Raw genomic sequence first — 20,439 nt, 5'->3', positions numbered from 1 at the left:
CTGTATCACTCAATGCGTTATATTATTGTATTCAGAATAATACGAACAATATATTCAATTTAATAATTATATTTATTTTAGCAGAAATGTAATTATATGTATTATGTAATATTTATAATTTAAATATTATTTCTATCACATTATGAAATTATACTATAAATTTCGACAGTTTCCACAAGATCACTCTTTGAGGATATAATGCACACGCAGGCACAAATTATTTTTTATTAGAAGATCATTGTCTTTGTGCACTTCCGCCAGCTTCGGGATTCGACGCGGATGACAATAGCAAAAAGATCAAGAAAGGAACGATATACATCCACTGTAATAAAAATGAATGAATTAAATAAAATTTCTATATACATATGTATATAAACTTTCACAAAAATATTCTTACATATTTTGCAAGAAATGAACGATTATCTTTAGTTTCTCCTCTCTCTCTTGCTTCTCGTTCTCGTTCAAGCTTCTGAATATACGTAGCGGTGTCGGGAATTGGACCGCCATCCGGATATCTGACCACAACGTTTGTGGTCCACATGTTTGTGAAGGGATTATCTAACGTACATGGTCCCGAAGATGAAATGCTCACAGCTATTGGCTCTGCTGTACTATCCAACCATATTGTTATGACATCTTCTAGATCTGAACCAAGGAGGTAACACTATAAATTGAAAACAATACAATCAGTACACTCAAATGTAATAAAATACAATATATTGTCAAATAAAATAAATTAATAGCAATTCGATTAAATGTACTAGTAGCGTATATTAAACCTGTTTTATATTTGTATACTGTATATTTGAGTAATAAAAATGAAATTTCAAATAATAAAATGCCTAATACGTATTCTAAAATAAAGTTTAAGAAATGAAAAATTTTGCAATCCTATTTTTATAAATTCTACATTAACACATACACTAGAGCTGACATAGGTTTATTGAACCTCCTATGCAATAATTGTTTGAATAATAAAGATTTCATTGAGTAAAAATAATAATTCAGTTTTATCGATGAAATAATGTTAAGATAAAAGATATATTATTATATTTATTAGTTTTCTTGTACGTATTTTATTAATTTATTCATTTTTTATTCTATTATTCTAGTAACTGTAGCACTTTACACAAAAAAATATCAAACAATTTCGTTCAAGATACATCCCGCAAACGATTATTCTTATTAAAATAAATTTAGTATTCATTCTTTTTTTTATACGAGTTATATCATTTTAATTTTCCGAAATTAATTAATGTTTTTAAATTAATATATATTAAATGAGTTTTACAAACTCAGTAATAACTTTTTGTTACAGATTTTCAGAAGAGTTAAACATACATCTTTATGTTAATTGTATTAGGTGTTGGAATTAATTCGTAGCGTTTTTTAATGAAAGAATGTTATTTATTTCACATGAGCATTAAAAAATACATTAATGAAAGTACTTCCCATCACTTGTAAAACGCTACGAATTAATTCCAACACCTAATATTATCATCTAGTGTACATTAGTGAGTCCAACTGAATCTGTTATAAAATTTATCTATGCCAATGTCGAGGTATTTCAAAATATCAAAATATTTTAATGATAAATTCAATTATTTGCGTCATTTGCACTATACTGAATTAATACACATTAAAGGCACATTATATAAATAAAATGATAAAATATGATCAACTTTGAAAATGAAATAACAACATTCTGTTAAGTAACATATTATTGAACATTCAATCGCTAAAAATATTTATTCAGATAGATTTTATATTCAAGTAGGCTTTAATACTATTTAGTATTAAATTTTATTCACAGTGTGAATGACTGAATTTATCATTAGAATATTTTAATGATGAAATGTCTTAATACTCGCATGGACTACTTTTATAGCTAATTCAGTTAAACTCACTAATCTGCACTAGGTATAAATGTATAAATACATTTGATTAGTATTAGTACATAAATACATTTAACTTTACTTAATTTCATGGTTTTCAGCTTTTAATGTACTTCTAGAGAGTAAAATGCAAGTGATCAAATTCGCTATAAGTTATTTCAGGCGAGTATCAAGTATATAGATTTAATCCTTAAAAATCCGAAAAATCTGTCAGTAGGACATGGATAATTCCTAGAGGCTTGTTCGCAAGCCTCTACATTTACCGCTGGCACCGAGGTGAGGAACACGATTTCACTGCCGGAAGAGATGCGAGCTAGCGCCTTCAGTCTATATTTGCCGTCGTGCTCGGCGAGATTTTTCAGAGCGTTTATCTGCCCCGGCAGCAGACCATTCTGCCCGACGACGGACGCACCGCTACGCACGCTGGACACAGTGACGTTTCCTCGTTCCGTGAACACAGGTACCGGATCGTCGTTGAACGCGTGCCATAACCTCAACTGCAGCCAGCCATCGTACTCGAGCTCGCTCTGAAAGATTCCCTTGCGTTGAGTACGCGCATAAAAACCCATTAACGTTTTCAAGAGAGAGATTACCGGAGAGTTAACGATTCGCTTACCCCGCAGATGAGCGAAGATACGCTAAGCAGCGCACCGACGATGACATACAATGAATGCATTTTTGCGCGACTCGGCGCTGACGGGCGCACTAACAAGGTTAATTACGAAACCATCAACGCAGGGCCACGTATCGTTTCTGTAACGCTGATTTCCAGGGATGTGACAGGTGCTACTATGGCCATGTTAAATCATAGATCTGTGAAGATTGTGAAACCTTGCCAACTGAAAACACTCATCAGCAGTAACGGCAGGAGGAGACGATCACGTTCAATTACGTTACGCGTGGATGAGCTACATATATACATATCTATACGCGCCGCGCGAAGGTTATATACAACCATGGCCGTGGTAGTCTGATACTGTATCTATATGTGTATGATACTCGTAATGGTCATATATTATCGATAAGGTTCATCGGAAAGCGAAAAAAATATACGTGTATTTGTTAGCAGCGATTATTATTATCTAAACATTCTAAGCAATCATAATACCTATTCTTTATTAATGAGAATTCCAATTAGTTTTCGATTTAACTCAAGTGAAAATAAAAATCAGAGTATAAGTCGAGAGACTTAAGGTGAGAGTGATAATAGCTTAAATGAAGCTTTTAGAAGGAAATTGAGACATTAACGAAATGTAAAAGAGGAGTTTACGTTTCTTATGTTACGTTGTCTCAATTTTCGCTTCCTAGAAGCTTCGTTTACACACATATCTGTTACTCTCCCTTACATTCGTCTTATACTTCAATTTTTATTTTCACCAGAGAAGTATCAGTTAAGGGAAGTAATGGGAGAAAACGGTAAAAAATGTAATGCGGTTGATGAAATTTCAGACATTCTACACGATCGATATAGATAACAATCGTTTTATTTATTTTTTTTTTTATTATATATATATATTTTTTATCGGGGATTAGGTATATAAACGAAATATTTAATTAAAACATACTATTATAGTAGGATCTTCAATGATTATTATTATTGTTGTTAATGTTTGATTTAAAACGGTACAATATCGTGTGCTATTACAATTTGTAGAGTCTAGAAATATGATATATCTCAAAAAGTTATAACTGCTAGATAATTGCACGATAAAGTTAATTGATTATTTCTGCGACGAGAGGCCGCATAAGATCACACTAGTTAATTATATTCAGGGTGAATACTAAGTATTCTATAAGATTTTGATTCCTCACATATAAATTTAAGACGAAGACTTTATATGATCATTATATGTCTGAAACAGCTTAGTTTTAAAGTTACAGGATGTCAAAGTTGAAGGAAAATTTTCATTTTTTTCAAATAAATTTTGAAAACCATATCTGAGTTATTTGGATAAAACTTTAAAAAATACACAAAACTTCAGCAAAATAATCCAAGCGGCTTCCAAAATTTTTGATAAAAATTGAAAATTTTCCTTCAACTTAAACTTAATTGTATCTTTGAAATTAATTGTCATTTGGGACACTCCTGACGGAAAAAAAATTTTACGGAAAAGTACAGAAAAACTATATGGATTGAGACAAGATCTTGAAAATTCTTAATTTTTCCTAGATATTTATAGTGAGACATAGAGTGAGATTATTGTTTGTTTAGAAATTCTTAGTTTTTCATAGAATTCTTAATGAAACGTAAAGAGAAACACTAAACTGTATAAAATTGTTTGTTATTTGAACAAATTCAAACAGGCTGCCAAATTTTTACAACACACTGAAATTTTTTATCTTTTCTAGATAGTAGCCATGTATATTTGATATACTCGTACAATTTCAATTTTTTGTCTATACATTTGTGTCATATCATTATTGGATAGCGCTATATGTTGAACACTGTATCACTTTATGTCACTTGTATTTCTTGCTGGAAAGCCCCCTTAGTATCCACCCTATATATTATATGTCTTCCTCTGCAATCGGAGTGCAAATACGAACAACGATATACGCTTAAAACATTTGCTTCTTCACCTATCTATTCGTACAGATCAGCATATCATACAGATCTGGAGTTTTATCAATACGAATATTTTTATTGATATCAATAATTCGAATTTATTATACGAATCAACGTTTCTCGCGATATTTACTCGTCAATAGTTAAACCTGAAGAGATTTTGAGCAGTCCGCTATAAAAAAAAATTTCTGGTGCCAGAAACGCAATAAATTTCACATAAAATCTATAATAAAACTGATTAACAAATTGCTGTTATAAAAATTTGATAGAATCTGTTGAATACTAGAATACTAGACTGACGGCAAAAATCAAATACAATTTTCTTAATTTGAAAATCAACAATTTATACATTTTACAACAGAAAATGTGATACGTCTTTTGCAAGTCACTATGATATAATACGTTAAATTAAATTCTTCATTAAAATCGCTACTGCCGCTAGATGAACGCGAAATTCTATTTCTTGTAGTTAAAAAACGTATAAAATAAAAGGCGCAGCATTATAAGATTTCTCACCTATAAGAATAAGATATAAAAGGACAGTTTTAAACTGGAAGCTCTAAAGGGAAGGAGTAAAGAGGCAGAAGGGAGACTCGGGGGTATTCCATGCTCGGTGGGGTTTGAAGGGTTAAGGGAGGGAGGAACGCGTCATTAAGAGCATGGCTGCGGGATAATAAAAAGGGAAGCATGTCACTAGGTGCAGGATCCATGGAAAAAGGGCCTTCTTTCTTATCAATAACATTTCGAGATATCATGCATAATGTACGACTTTTCTCGAATTTTCTTCCAAAGTATTGATAATACAAAAAAATATTTCAGATGAAAGTAGAAAAGGAGTTTTCAAAGAAGACGTATTTTAATCACATTTTATTTTCTAGATGGAAAAAGATATGAAGATATGAAGATTATCTGCACTTTTTAAATAAAATTAAAATATAAATATTTTTACATTATATAATTCCTCTAATTCTGCATATAAAAATATATTAAAGTAGAGGTATTTAAAAAACCAATAGTTTACAAAATATGTCATACTTTATTCTGGAACATATTAACATCATGCAATAGTAAATATCTCATAAATCATTGGTTTTTTTATATCTCCATCTTAATACTTTTATATGTAAAATAATTGGAGAAATTATATAATATTATATAAAAAAAATCATATAATTCGCATTTAAAAAAGTGAACCATCTAAAAAAGATAATAACCTTTATATTTTTTTAGCGCTTCCATCTAGAAAAAAAACGTGACCAAAATATATTCCTCTAGAAACCATTCCACTTTGATCTGAAACATTTTTTCATATCATTAATAATTTCGAGAAATGATTGGATTGATTAAAATGGATCACCCTGTATATTTTATATATGTAGTATATACGTGTGTGTATGTAGTTATATAGTGTTTGATAAATTTTAAATGCGAAAAATATATACACATATATATAACGAACACCTAGCAGCAATTTTGCAAGTATTCAGTGATATCATAGATCCTATCCGATTTTTGCTGCCAATCTATTAATACTATCAGATTCTATCAGCAAATTCTGATATTTCTGTCGTCAATTTGTTGTCTAATTATGTGAATAGATCAATTCTGTCAACAGAACGAAAGAAAAATGCAATCGCAGTTGATGTCAGTCTGCTGACATTTTCTGATCAAATCTGGCGACATTCTGCTAACATTTTGCTCATCTAAAATCCCCTATACTTAAATGTTTTTATATTTTATTCAATTTTGTTCTTTATTTTATTTAATTATTTTGGCAAATTTCTTGGATGCGACATTATTTTTTTTAATCTTTTAACTCCTTGTCATAGATAAAGACACCGAGACCTTCTCCGACTCTCTCCAGATTCGTCACATGATCGGCGATCTCTTTTATCGCGTCCACCTGCTCCTGCAGGAATTCAGTCTCCAAAAAATCCATGAAATTCGCATCGTTGTGTGTCGAAGCAATCCCGTGAAGCTCAAGCAGCTTCTGCAAAAATCAAGAGAATAATTAATCACGAATTAATTTATGATCAGAGATGCTGGGTAAATATTTATGAATAAAAAATCATATAGAATAATATAGAATAAAATTAATTATTTTAACTTATAAGTAAAAAATAATTTCTTATTGAAAGAATATCTTATATAAACTATTGATATTTTTTAGTATCTCTACTTTAATACTTTTACATGCAAAACAATTAGAGGAATCGTATTATGTAAAAAAATCTATATAATAAGCAATGCGAATAATAAATACCAATAATATAAATAGCATGAATAATGAATAATGAAAATAATAAATAAAATTTTATTTAAATATTAAATAAAAATTATTTAAATATTTAAATGTCTAACTTTATTTACGATTTTGCAAATTATAGCGAAATCGGTTATGCATTTATCATAAAATAAGAAAAAAAAAACTGCTTGTGGAGGAGCTGGGATTTGAACCCAGGACTTTCCGCATGCGAAGCGGACACTCTACCACTGAGTTACACCCCCAATCGCTACTTCTGTAGCTTCAAATCACAGTACTTCTACGTACATACGTATTTAGCGAAAGAATTATACTATCTATAATAATTAAATTAACGGATGGCACAAAAAAACCTTGAAACTCAATTAGTGGAACGTGCCACACACAAGTTGAACTTTATTACTACTTTCCGATCTGTCTAACTTGCAAGCGAAATATTAAATTGTAATTGTTTAAATGAAATCTTGTATGTACATACATAAGTTACATAAATAAATAAATTTAGAAAATACTACTTTCTATTATATTTCAAAAATTAATCAAGATATAGAAAAATATTTCATACAAAGTTTTATAATAAAATTATATATATATATATATATATATATATATATATATATATATATATATATATGTTAATATAATATTTTTAAAATTATGTTTTAAAAATAGTATTGATGTAGATAAATAAAAATAATTTTATTATAAATCTTCTGTATAAAACGTTTTTTGATATTTTAAATAATTTTTAAGATATAACAAAAAAAGCTAAAAATCGCTTTATTTATAAATGGTTTTACCTTTTATAAAACTACTATTTTTCCTCTATTAACATTAATTGACATTTTCTAAATTAAAAAATATTTTCTAAATCTACGTAACTTGTATGGATGTAGAAAATTATTTATTAAAATTAAAATTAAAATTATTCAAGATTCTCTTGTTAGTAAAATATTTTAATTTCAATGTTGAAATTTATGGCAAACAATATCTATATATTGTATATTATATAACTTAACAATCTTCGACAACAACATTGTACATAAATTTTATCGGATCGCTTGTGAAAGATATAATGAGAAGGAATTCTTAAAGTTATAAGCCACATTTTTTTTATTTCAATGACTGATCAAACTGAGATATGTTGTAGGTTTAGAGGAGAAAAGAGAGATCATTTAACTAAAAATTTAACATATTCGCTAAGTAATGAATTAAGGTATTCCTTTTTTACCTCGACACGTTATTTCTGATGGAATCAATTAATACGTGCGCATGCGTTCACGCAAAACACACACACACACACAGAGAGAGTACACACCTGATTTACTCTCTTCTCTAGCTGTAGAGCCTCCATCATAGCGTCTTTCGCGCTGTTCCAGTTTCTCCTGGACGGCGCCTGGATGTCCGTCAGCACGACGTCGCCACCTCGTTTGTTCTGATAAGTCAGAAATTTCATGGCATGTTCGCGTTCCTCGTCCGACGCCTTCTTGAAGTACTTATACAGACCCGGTAACGCGACATCGCTTCTGTCAAAGTAGTACGCCTGAAACGCATGCGGAAGGATGCAGCGTGCAGGATGTGGGACATTAGGACAAATTCCGACAAGGAATCGCCTACAATCAGTAGGTTTAGACCAGATATCTGTTCTTTTCAGCTGAATTTCTTGTACTATTTATCTCTTCTTTTTCTCTTCAGGTTAGAGAGAAAAAGAAAAAAAAATATGAACGGTGCAAGAAGTTCAGGAAAAAGTAAATTATTTACAAAGCATACATGCAGTATCTCTAGTGAAAAAAATTCTCGAAATATTTCGTAGTATTTTAAAGAATTTGTTACATTTTTAGTTAATAAGATTTCTGAAAAAATATTGAATTTTTCCAGATATTAGAAATTTTTTTTAGAAATTATAGAATAAAAAATCTTAGAATATTTCAAAATTCATATATTATATTAAAAAATTCTAAAAAAGAAATGTGGACTTTTCTAGAATTTCCGAAAAGTGTTCTAATTTGTATTTAAAAAATTGAAAAATTATACAGAAATTCTAAAAAATTCAAATGTATATAAAATTTTAAAAAATTATGTAAAGAATTTCAAGAAAAATTTTCACCAGAAAAATCTTTTGCTCTGAATTCTTTACATTTGTGATGACCGGAACTTTAAAATCATATGAAATCGTAACATTATATGGCGCGAACAAAATCATTACAAATACTTTGAAGCGTTTGAGTGACCAATGAGAAGAAAGAATTTTATGAATTTATTAATCGAAGAATGCTTCACAGCATTTGTAGTATTACAATAACCGTACCATACAACATACAACAATAAGCAAGAAATAACAAATTGAAGTTTCTTGCACGCCGTCTGTAAATAAAGAAAAAGATTTGAATAAGACAAAATAATGAAATTTTTTTTAAAACTTTTGTAAAAATGAACCGAAGCTTTATCTCCTCTGACAGTCAGTAAATAATCGTGAAAAGCACGTGAAGTGAAAATACGCATATTATAAGCTTTTAAGCCTATTTTTCACTTCATGTATCATTTATGATTACTTATTGACTGTCAGGGAGATAAAGATAATTTCGGTCCATTTTTACAAGTCTTTTAAAGCGATTTCATTTATTTTGTATTATTTCTCTTTATTTATATATACAAATGGCATATGCAAAAAAACTTCAAAAGGGTGCTAAGGGTTTACTGTATCCATTATAGATCGGGTTTTACGATCAATATTCGTCGATTTATTTAATTCGGTACCGCAAATAACCAGTTGGATATACAAACGCGTTCATTCGATCAATTGCAGTGGAGAACTTTTGTCACGCGAACTTTGATGGACAATATGAAAACTGCACGTAGTTGTACCAAGAATTTATTACATTTATTTATTAATATGTAGTATCAGATTAGAAAGGCAGATAGCAAGAGTTAGCGAAAGGCGCAATGGAACTTTAATACATTGTAATGACTAATGTATTCAATAAATAAAAGAGGTAATTATACAAAAAGGTATTTCTCTCGTAACGTCTCTAATTCTATAGATGTAACTTTTATTTATACTTAATATCCAGAGTGGTATGAAAGATTTAAGCTGGTAGCATTGAGAGAGGCGCACGTGTACGACATATAGGAGCAAGAAACAGAGGTCTATATCTAATCAGGTTGCCTCGGATCGCATTATATCGACGAGGGAAAACGTTCAGGTGTACATTGCACGCGCGGGGGGTGTTTCGATCGCGCGACCGAGGGCGAAGGGGTGACTGAAAACTGAAAGCTGGGAATGCTGCAGAACTAAGCCTGATGATCAATACGCCGACTGACCATGGACAGATAGACATAACTGGCGTATAGCTCCAAATTGATTTGCTTGTTAAGCGCGTCCTCGCACTCCTCGTGGAAGTTTTGCCGCACCAGACTCATGGCTACGAGACAAGGGTGGTTCTCACCGCGCCGCCCGTTGTGAAGAGAACTCGCACTGCGCGTTCGCGATCTCGGCCCTGACTATCCACCGACTACTCGCGGATTCCGATCCGCGTTCCGTTCACGCTACGAAGACGATGGATAGGAACGGTGCCGCCGGAGTCTCGAGGACTTTCATAACATTCCGCAATTGGCGGAACAGTCGGAGCCGAGAGTGCAGGCCGCAGCTGCACGCAAGCGCGGACTATCTCGGCGTAGATACCTCGATGAAGAAAATTAAAGAGATACTGATCCCTGCCAAGGCCGTCAAGGCCAGGGAAAAGCGCGATTGAAGATTTCGTAGGAGATTCGCGATTGTACGTAGTATAGTAAAATACGTCGCGACTGTTTGTAAATGAAGAAGAAAATAATGCAAATGCGTGGACTTTTGTCGAACGATCGAAGTTAGTGCGACGCAAATACGCGCATATTAGTTATACCGTTTGAAAGATAAAACTAAAATTATCATACTTTGCGACGATTGCAATAATAACGATTGCAGGTGTTCTTACGAGTTGTCTGTGTAACTGCGATAATAAGAGAGTTTATTGCGATTCTTAGAAGCGTAATAATGTAAAAATGTTCTTTGTAAAAAACACTCTACGTTGTTATACATAAAAAAGAATTTTGTGTTTACCTAACCTATTGAGATTTTTAATTTAATTTGAGAGCTGAGAATATTTTTTTATTTTTACACGAAAATATAATAATCTATCAATTTCATTTTGATTGAATTTGATTGAAATGAGAAAAAATAAACGAACTTTTAATAATAATAGAATCTATAAAGTATAGGGAGTTTGAATATGTGATACAAATTAATTTAGCCAAAGAATTCATATTAATTTTTGCATAACTTTTTTATATCTAACTAACTATAGTGTTCTGATATATGAAAATGCTGCTACTGAAAATCCATATTGTGCATTGTAATTTTTAGTGCTAAAAATTATAGTGTATGTGACACAAACTATAGATTTTCAGTAGCAGTATATATCAGAACAGTTAATTAGAAAAAATATGCAAAAATTAATATAAACTTTTTGGCTAAACTGATTTATCACATGTTCAAATTTTTAGGAATTTACTCATTTTTTTCCACATATTTACTAGCTCTAATCTAACATTATTATTTCAAGCACAAAAGGATGTAAAAGAGTGCCTTCCGGAACATCGATCGCAATTAGAGATATGAGATGCTATTATAACAGAACTCAACAATTTTACATGGTAATAATTGAAAGATTTTGTACATTTTAATTTAATGCTACGGAGAATATATATAAAATGAAAAAATTGAATTTAATCGAGAAATAATTTAATTAATTATTAATTGTACATTATTTATAAATATAATGTATTTATGTAAATATATTTTGTAAAATATATAATAGAATATAGTAATAAAACACTAATACAAAAAAATAATATTAAAAAATATTAGTTTAAAATTGAATTTTATAGAATTATTATAGTAATTTTTGGATATTATTATTTTATACTAAATTATTAATAACTTTTTTGTAAAAATGTGTAATGATTCTTTACTGCCATTTTTGAACATAAGGAAAAGTTAATTCAACTATATTATTACAAAGTCTTTTTCTGGCTCTTTCTGTATTTTCCACATGTTCTGCACTTTCTGCACTTTACATACCTATAGCAATTAACAGTATTTTTAGAAATATTTTGATTGTCAAAAAACACATTTTTTTATTTCTCGTGATAATTGAATTTAGTAATGTACATACACATATTTCATGTTTAATTTTTTATTACATGTGATGGTGTCATATCATCAGTGACTAACAACACAACTCGATATCACACAACATTGAAGTGACGGCCGTTGTTATTGACAGTCACTGATCCGCGTCGTAATCGTGTTTCGAATCATTTCGAATCGACCTGAATCATTCCGGTAGGAAATTTCGCGACGTAGTAGCTGTTTTCACTAGTTCCTTGCGAAACTTGTGTGCAGAAACGCGCACGTTTTCGCAGCAATGGTCTACGTTGTTAAGTTTTTCTCGCAGACTCGGTGAAGCCTGTGGCATGTCGTATGGGGTTATACCGCGGAAAATGATTCGGAGCAACGTGTCCTGCAGGATTGTCACGGTGCTTGCGGTGATACTTGAAATTTCGGCCACCAAACATTGGTATGTCACGGAAAATGGGAGAATTCAACCGCAAGTGAGTATCTTTCTTTTCTTATAATTCAATGGAAACGCGAATATCTGGCTTCGATTATTTTCAATGGAATCATCACATGCAAATGTAAACATCACATTATCTCATAATGATCTAGCAATTTTATTGACAGATGTGATTATTTGATTTAAGTTTTAAGTTCTTTTTCACATTTCCAGCATGACAGTGTCTTTGATATGCGTCGACCGTATGATCTTTTGGGATTTTTGGAACAGGAAAAACGCAGAGAAACAGCTGATGCCATATACAACAAAATATCAAGGAAAGAAGTATCCATTGATAATCAGTTTGTTGGTCTAAGCATAGTTGATGCAGAAAATTCAAATTCAGACTGTTTCTCATGGGACAAATCATTAGCTGACGTCGATGTGCACGCTAGTATAATAATCGATTATAGACTTAAAGATGGCATAGAGTAAGTTATTATTAGTCATAAATTTGAGAAAATATAGCTGCGTTCAGCAAACACAACAGTGGAGTAAACTCTTGCTGCTATTAATATATTTTTCTGATATATTCATAGATCTGAAGATCTACAATCACAGATAATAATTACTCAGTGCTTATTCAATTCTTATATTTTTTGAATTACTACACTGAAAAAATGTACTAAATTTTAACAAATATTTATTTGAATAATTAAATATTCACTTACAGTGATTAAATATTTACTTAATAAAAAAATAATTAAATCAATTTATTGATTCTACCAAATAAATATAACTTTATATTTAGTAAAGACTTATGGATAGCTGATACTGTCTAAATAAATGATTTATTAGAATTTAGTACATTTTTTTTTATATTCAGAAAACACAACAATTAAGTGAGGGCTTAGTAATTGTTATCTGTAATTCAAATAGATATCTAAAAACAATATATTTATAATATCAGTAGCAACAAGTTTTCATTGTGTTTTCTGAAAGTAGCCTATGTACTTATTTGTTGAACATTGAAGGATGATGTAACTTTTGTTACAGTCAAACTGATTACATGTTATATAATGTGGTGGCTAATAGTAAACCAACAGTTCCTGATTGTCAGAAAACATTTCCGTTAGATTTCAGTATATACACTTTTGAACATCTTAAAGTAGGTAGAATATTTTTTATACAGAAATCACAACATGTTTGTAACATCATTTTTGTTTATTAGGCAATGCAGAACCGAAAAAATCTTATGCAACATGAAGAACTCAGTTTAATGAAGTATTTACCGTTTAATACTGATCTTAATCAATTTGGTCATCAACTTGCCTACAGCTTATCTCGCAATAATACCTCTTGGATATATTTGAATTTAGCATCGGTTTATTGGCGGATTAGGGGAGATGCTTACAATGCTTTAGAGTGCAGTCGTAGAGCGATTGTATGTGCTTCAAGGTAATATAATAAGAAATTTGTTTATATTGTTATAGATACTAGAGAAAAGTATCACTAGAAGATGACTGTAGTTTTATTGATTTCGTAATGGAAGCATTGTACGTGATTAAGGCAATATCGTGATATTCCTCTTCTGACTACTGCCGGCATTTTACACGCTGCAAGATATTCTGGTGAAGCCGCGATTATTTTACATGCGGCGATAGATTATAATCCAACAGAAAGTCATCATCATCTGGCGTTGGGTCACATTTACACGTTCCTTGGCGACTTCGATCGATCTGCAGCGTGTTATGATAATTGTTTGAAATTGGCACCTGACACATTAGAAGCCAAACAGATGAAATATGCCATATTCTGTCATCGTTTTTTAGAAACATCTTTGTTATTATTTGATCAGTAAGTTGACATCGTTATTCTCAGTTTAATAACAGTGCTGATTAAATGTTTATGATTATAATTACAGACGTTTGCGAAATGTGTTGTCAGAAATACATGCATATCACGACTGGAAGGAAGAGTGGTTTAAACTCTATGAGCATATGCTTTGGGAGCAAAATATTAAATCTGCTACCAGAGAAATTAAGCTCGCTTTTGCGCGAGAGCAAAATCTACATTTACTTACGATAAACCCGGTTGAAAGGTCAATTCATCATATTGATAATAATATTATATTATCTTACATGGATTTGGGAGATAGAAAAAAAATAGCTGAGAACATGTTACAGAATGTTCATGTTAGTCTTCACCTGTTGAAAAATTTACAAAAACAAGTAAAGGAGCGCAGCAATCGTATTACAAAAGGTATTTTTATGACTTTTATAACAAGTGTAAACTGAATGAATCAAGTATAGAAAATCCACTTAATATTATTTCAGACATAATTACGGAATTAAATATGGAGTACAATAATTTATTTGCGTTGCCAACAAGGAGTCCAAAATATCACAATGTGGAAATTAAGAAAGGAAATGAAGATTTTGAAGCTGAATATTGGCCAAAGATATCTGACTGTGATAGTTCTATGCTAATGTTTGGAGATGGAAAACAATACTTACCTATTTATTTATCGCCTGAAAACAAAGGTTATGCGTAAGTATTTCAAATTTTGTACGCTGTATTATATCGTAATATATTTTAATTCTAATATATTTTTTTCTGAATATTATTGTTAGAACACATTTGTTCGTAAATGAATTGATTGATATAGAACCATGGAAAAAGCATCCATTACCATGGCATCCACCAATATGTCAATCACCTATATCGTTTAATGAAAGATATATTACACATCTGTTGCTGGATGCAACTGTGCAGCAGCATTCTCCAGACATTTCTATGAAACCATTTCTACATAGTTTGGTTCACACTGCGGATTTGGCAGAAATTGGTCAAAGAATTTTGACGGCAACTAAAGCGGTATAATTTATTATTATTTTGAAATTATTATTATGCATGAAATAATTATAATATTCTAACAAAAAATTAACTATTTAAAAACAGAAAGTAGCAGCTCCATGGGTATTGTCCATGCTTGCATCTTTACATTGGAGAATAGTAGGAAAACCTCGTTTAGCTTTGGATTGCCTCCAATTAGCATTGGAAAATGTTCCTAAAGAATTTAAAGATGTACCTTTAGTTAGTATAGCTTCGATATACCATAAAGTAGGTTTAATTGACGATGCTTTAAGACTTACGGATAAAGCTTTACAAATTAATGCTGTGGAGGTATGCATGAAAATTTAATATTATATTATAAAAGGAGCTGTATTTTTATAAAAAAATATTTTTACAATATTAAAAAAAAACTTTTTTGTCTAAGTAAAAGAAAGTCATATATTTTGTCATCTAATTTATATTTCAGCCAATGACTAATTTTTTGTTTGGTATATTATTGAACATAAAAGGAAATTACACAGGAGCTATACATTATTTGAAACAAGCGTTAAGGGTGGATTCACATTTATATGATGGTAGGGCATTAATGTTATTGAAAACATTAGCCTGTCGTGAAAAATTTAATGTTATCACAGGTAATTGTCCAGGTATGTAGATTTCGATATTGTGGATATTTTTGATACAATTTTTTGTATTTGTATATTTTCACGTTATTTTTCGTTTAGTTCGTATTATCTAATTTATTATACATATTTCTATGTATAAACAAAAGTATATAATTTGTTTTTATTATAAACGATGAGAATTGCAGATGAGAATTACAAATGATAATAAGTAAAATAATGAGAAAAGTAAAAAGAGCAAAAACAAAAAATATAGATTAATATTTTCTTATTTTTTTAACTTTGTTTCTTTTTTCATTTTGTAACATTTTCCAATTTTGATTTTTTTTGCGATTATTATGTTTTATTTATTTGTAATTGAATTTGCATAGAATTTATTGTGTTTTTTCAGTTGATTAATTTTATTCACTATTGATGGTACTGTGTTCTAAAAAAACACAGATTATTGTGATGAATAATGACAAACATTGTCATAATCACAGGCTGTGAAGAACAAAGAACTAATTTACATAAACATTCTACGAACCTGCCTTCTGTATTACTTACTAAATATAATTTGCAACCAAGTGATACATTTTTGCGTAAACGACAAGTCAAGAATTGTAAACATATTAAATACGTTTCAACAAAGACAGAAGAAACAGGTGCGTATTTTTCGCACATATTTATTTTAAAAATAGATTTTGTTAGATTGTGCTAAGTACTTTTTATTTCACATAATTTTGACTTTACATTTGTTTTATTTTTGCTTAAAGTAAGCATAACATAATTTTAGTTTACAATTATGCAAATTATCTTATATGTTAACATAATCTTGTCTTTTTATTTGTTGTTTTTTCCTTATGTAATAATAAAGATTTTTGTTGCTTATTTATGCCTTTATTATTTTACCTGCTTTGGATTATGTAATTTTATTTTATTTTTAAAAAATATGATGTACTGCAATTCAGATTTAATACTTTCTTTGATAGTATTTTCTTTCAAAATAGAAATATAAATCTATTATTCTAGTTAATAGTAGAAAACTGTTATTATAGGCATGAATTGTTGGAGTAATCACAAAATCGGATTATTGGATGTGTCATATTACAGTAAGAAAGAACATGTACGTCAAGGTCTTATACATTCATTATTACTTCCTAATAGTGCGACTAAACTACATGATCCACATGTGCATATGACCAGAATTTCAGATAATGTAAGCAAATAATTTCAATGATCTCCCACAATAAAATCACAGATCGTATTATATAAAGATAAAATTATTTTCATATTATTTAATACATTAATTTAATTCACAAATCTCTGATGGTTTACACATAAATAATTTTTATATCGAAGGACATGCTACGTACATATACTGATTCATCATTTGATAAAATTCCTGACAATCAAAAGGAGTCATATTATCCAAGTAAGGATGAATGCGATGAGCTCAAATATGAAGACTGGGCTGCTTCTCTATTCGTATTTCATAAATTTATACGACGAAATGTGACGTATGTAATCAGTTACTATGCTAATTATATAAAATATATCCATATAACAAAAGTTTGCAGCAACTTTACTGCAACGTTACAATATTACTACAATATTATTGAAATATTGCAATGTTGCTACAACGTTGCTGGAATGATCTGTGTTACACGAGTACCATCTCTCTCTCTATATATACATTATATACAAATTGTTTATACAAATTGTTAATCTTTCAGCATCGAAGATGAGATCGAATCATTGGATGATGATATTCCGAATTTACAGCCAATATGTAATAAGAGTAATTCTGAAATGAGTCATGTAACTGAGGTGGTGCAATTCTCGCAGTTACTACAATACAAAGCTGAACTTGATATGGCTGAGTGGCTGATGATGATGACTGGAACACAGAATGACACTTTGCAAGGACTCGGGACCAAAATCGCATTTGCTTTGCAAAAAGTGATTATCAAATTCTATAATTATATATTCAGTGTTATATATTCAGTATATGCATATAATGTATTAATACATACTGTCTCGAATTAGCATTATGCTTCTTGGACCTTGGCAATAGCCGCATCATTTTATTGGCGCGTGGCAGGCGACAGTCGCAAAGCGTTGGATTGTATGTGGCAAAGCCTAGAGAATACTCCGAAGGATATGCAAGACATACTTCTCATAAACCTGGCGTCTTTACTTAGTTCGCAAAATTATTTCCACGAGGCCCTCGAAATCGCTCAGATAGCACTCTCAATTGGTCCGGATTTCATAATTAATCATTATGTTGTTGCTAATCTTCATGCTGCTTTGGTAAATTAAATATTTCATAATCATAATACTACATATAAGTTATATTATACAATGAAGCAAATATTTAATTGACGTACATTTTTTTTACAGGGTGACTTCGAGACTGCTGCAAGTTTTTACAGATCTTCACTTGATCTCGATCCAAATTTTGAACCGGCTATTACGAGATTGCGAGTGATACTATGTTTCTTGTTATTTGATGATAAAAAATTCGCAATGAGTGAGATACTGCGGAATATTTTGTAAAACTACCTTTTGCGAATCGTTAATGCGAAGTAATTTGACTAAAGTGCCTTTTTACATTGTTAATACGAAAAATGAGAAGGAATGTACGTTACAGTATTAAATATGAAATGAAAAGCAATTATAATTATATTATTATATGTATTGCAATTGTATAATTTTAAAATGAAAAAAAAAATAGTTGAGTGCGTGGTGACACAAATACTTGTTAAATTATTACAGAATTTTATAATCGAATAAGATATATTTTCACATTGAACTTCTAAGTTTAATATCGGCTTTTCAAAATATTTGAACCGATAAAAAAAATGAGCACATTGTTTAGATGTATTATTTAATTATTTGTTACAGATATTATTTATTTTCATGAATGTGATAACTTCTTGTTACATTAGTAATCGTGAAGCAATACATTATTGAAATGTAAAAATTGAATAAAAATAAATTTTGCAATGATCTTTATGTTGACATTTATGCTTACTTATACAGGAGTTGTATACGATTCGAATCTTCCATGCGAAGAAAGATATCACTGTTATATTCAAATTTTTTTTTAATAAGCGTCGCAAGTACAGAATAGATCAGTCAATTTGATCACATAGTATAGATTGATGTTTGTACATTATATATTAAAACAAAAATTCACGGTATTATACGAGAAATCGGGATTATTACGATTATATATAAATTGTACAGAGTCGTAGGGTGTTCAGATGTTACATTTCGTGAATACTGATTTCTTTCTAATTTGTGTACTGCATATTTAACATTATACTATAATACGAGATAATGCCGTAACATATTATATTTGTACATTATCTGTTATTAAAAAACGCAGAAAATAAAGATGGAAGCAACAGATATGTACAGCATCTCTATTATCATGTTAGAGTTGATTCTACTATTTGAAGTTAATTTCTTCGTGCAATGAGAAACAGATTACCTTCATTCTTGCATTAAGAGGCTTTGTGCGAACATACATATATTTTTTCGCATCATTTTTAATTTTATCGTTTTTTTGTGCATAGCAAAGTCACACTGTGAGAATACCACACAAGATGCCTTGAATTTTAATGAATAATACAATTAATCCCATGTTTCCGTAGAAGTGCATGAATTCCTTGTGAATGAGTTGTGCAAACCAGAGAGCGACAACAAAGTAAGACCAAAAAAGTTAGAAAAGGAGACTTAGGAATCATCAGCGCAACCACAGGTATATTTATTATTTATTTATTTATTATTATTACGTTGTTGCGGGTTTTGTCACGTCAAGGCCCCAAGATGTAATTTGATTTACTCCGATAATATCGAAAATTTATGCAATTGTCTTGCACTGCGCTTAATGGAAAATTACATATGCTTGAATGCGTGTATACGTATATTACATATAATATAGTATAACATATAATAATAGTGATCACTGACAATTCGTCAGTGTTAACTGCAGAATACTGCAGTGTCGATAGTGCGACAGTTCCGTCGAGTAAACTTCGTGCAATTGTAGCATCGTCGGACATGATACCTCGCGTCGGTAAAGTAAACGTGCATAATTGTTCGGTCAGCTGGTCATCTTCGTGAGATCATAAGGTAACCGGGCTCAATGCGAGTCCCCTAAACTTTGAGAATTTTTTTAATTTTTTGCTGAGGTCTTTGAAAATTGAAAATTAATAGTCATATTCGAAAAAGGAAACGCTTCTAAATATTGAAAAAAAATATGAGTCATATTCATATATTTATAGAGATGCAGTAGATATTTAAAAGAAAAGTAGCATTTAGGGCATCTTAGTAAAATGTGTACCCAATGTAAGTCTTTCCTTTTTCATACGAAAATATTAAAATATTTAAAGTAAAGTGATCCAACTTTTATAAGTTTATAACTTTATTGCATAAACATATTGATATATAAATATTTATAAAAGCTATTTAGCAATTTAAACATTGAATATCTGTTTACTTCTCCTTCTTAAAACTATACTTATGAAATAACTTGCAGTTCGGATAAGTAAAAGGCCCCTTATCATTTTTAGTTAATTTCACACAATCTTCATGAACATATTTGTGAAAAATGTCACACTTATGTATCGGACATGGCACATTGGTATCATCATAC

The 20,439-nt window shown here is 30.3% G+C and overlaps 3 protein-coding genes and 1 non-coding gene across 11 annotated transcripts; 1 reads left to right on the top strand and 3 right to left on the bottom strand.

The window, feature by feature from the left end:
• Nucleotides 1-53: 53 nt before the first annotated feature.
• On the bottom strand, nt 54-2,836 carry EMC10 (ER membrane protein complex subunit 10). Its single transcript, XM_011069393.2, has 4 exons — nt 2,512-2,836; nt 2,159-2,422; nt 398-664; nt 54-322 (listed from the first exon to the last, which is right to left on the bottom strand). The coding sequence occupies exons 1-4, from the start codon at nt 2,569-2,571 to the stop codon at nt 236-238; spliced, it is 678 nt and encodes a 225-aa protein (XP_011067695.1). The 5' UTR covers nt 2,572-2,836; the 3' UTR covers nt 54-235.
• A 626-nt stretch (nt 2,837-3,462) lies between these two features.
• On the bottom strand, nt 3,463-10,328 carry Fer3HCH (Ferritin 3 heavy chain homolog). Its single transcript, XM_011069382.2, has 3 exons — nt 10,046-10,328; nt 8,043-8,267; nt 3,463-6,451 (listed from the first exon to the last, which is right to left on the bottom strand). Exons 1-3 carry the CDS (start codon nt 10,142-10,144, stop codon nt 6,266-6,268), a joined length of 510 nt encoding a protein of 169 aa, XP_011067684.1. The 5' UTR covers nt 10,145-10,328; the 3' UTR covers nt 3,463-6,265.
• Nucleotides 6,898-6,969, bottom strand: TRNAA-CGC (transfer RNA alanine (anticodon CGC)). The gene has a single exon. It is a non-coding gene; the product is annotated as a tRNA-Ala (tRNA).
• LOC105154097 (tetratricopeptide repeat protein 17) lies at nt 8,207-18,785 on the top strand. Of its 8 annotated transcripts, none has more exons than XM_087407506.1 (19): nt 8,207-8,346; nt 11,323-11,413; nt 11,986-12,104; nt 12,217-12,373; nt 12,550-12,806; nt 13,372-13,483; nt 13,547-13,773; nt 13,885-14,172; nt 14,240-14,577; nt 14,652-14,865; nt 14,949-15,192; nt 15,277-15,501; nt 15,638-15,818; nt 16,277-16,438; nt 16,832-16,992; nt 17,136-17,293; nt 17,510-17,735; nt 17,823-18,086; nt 18,177-18,785. In XM_087407506.1, exons 4-19 carry the CDS (start codon nt 12,236-12,238, stop codon nt 18,330-18,332), a joined length of 3,351 nt encoding a protein of 1,116 aa, XP_087263632.1. In that variant the 5' UTR covers nt 8,207-8,346; nt 11,323-11,413; nt 11,986-12,104; nt 12,217-12,235; the 3' UTR covers nt 18,333-18,785. The 8 variants fall into 8 exon arrangements, with proteins under 8 accessions (XP_087263632.1, XP_087263634.1, XP_087263631.1 ...); XM_087407505.1 differs by lacking the exon at nt 8,207-8,346 and adding an exon at nt 10,370-10,500; XM_087407504.1 differs by lacking the exon at nt 8,207-8,346 and adding an exon at nt 10,370-10,587.
• Nucleotides 18,786-20,439: the final 1,654 nt, after the last annotated feature.

The sequence above is a fragment of the Acromyrmex echinatior genome, chromosome 6, assembly GCF_024713525.1.
Source record: "Acromyrmex echinatior isolate Ae372 chromosome 6, ASM2471352v2, whole genome shotgun sequence".
In the NCBI taxonomy this organism is placed as follows: domain Eukaryota; kingdom Metazoa; phylum Arthropoda; class Insecta; order Hymenoptera; family Formicidae; genus Acromyrmex; species Acromyrmex echinatior.
This window is presented reverse-complemented; position numbering and strand designations above follow the sequence as displayed.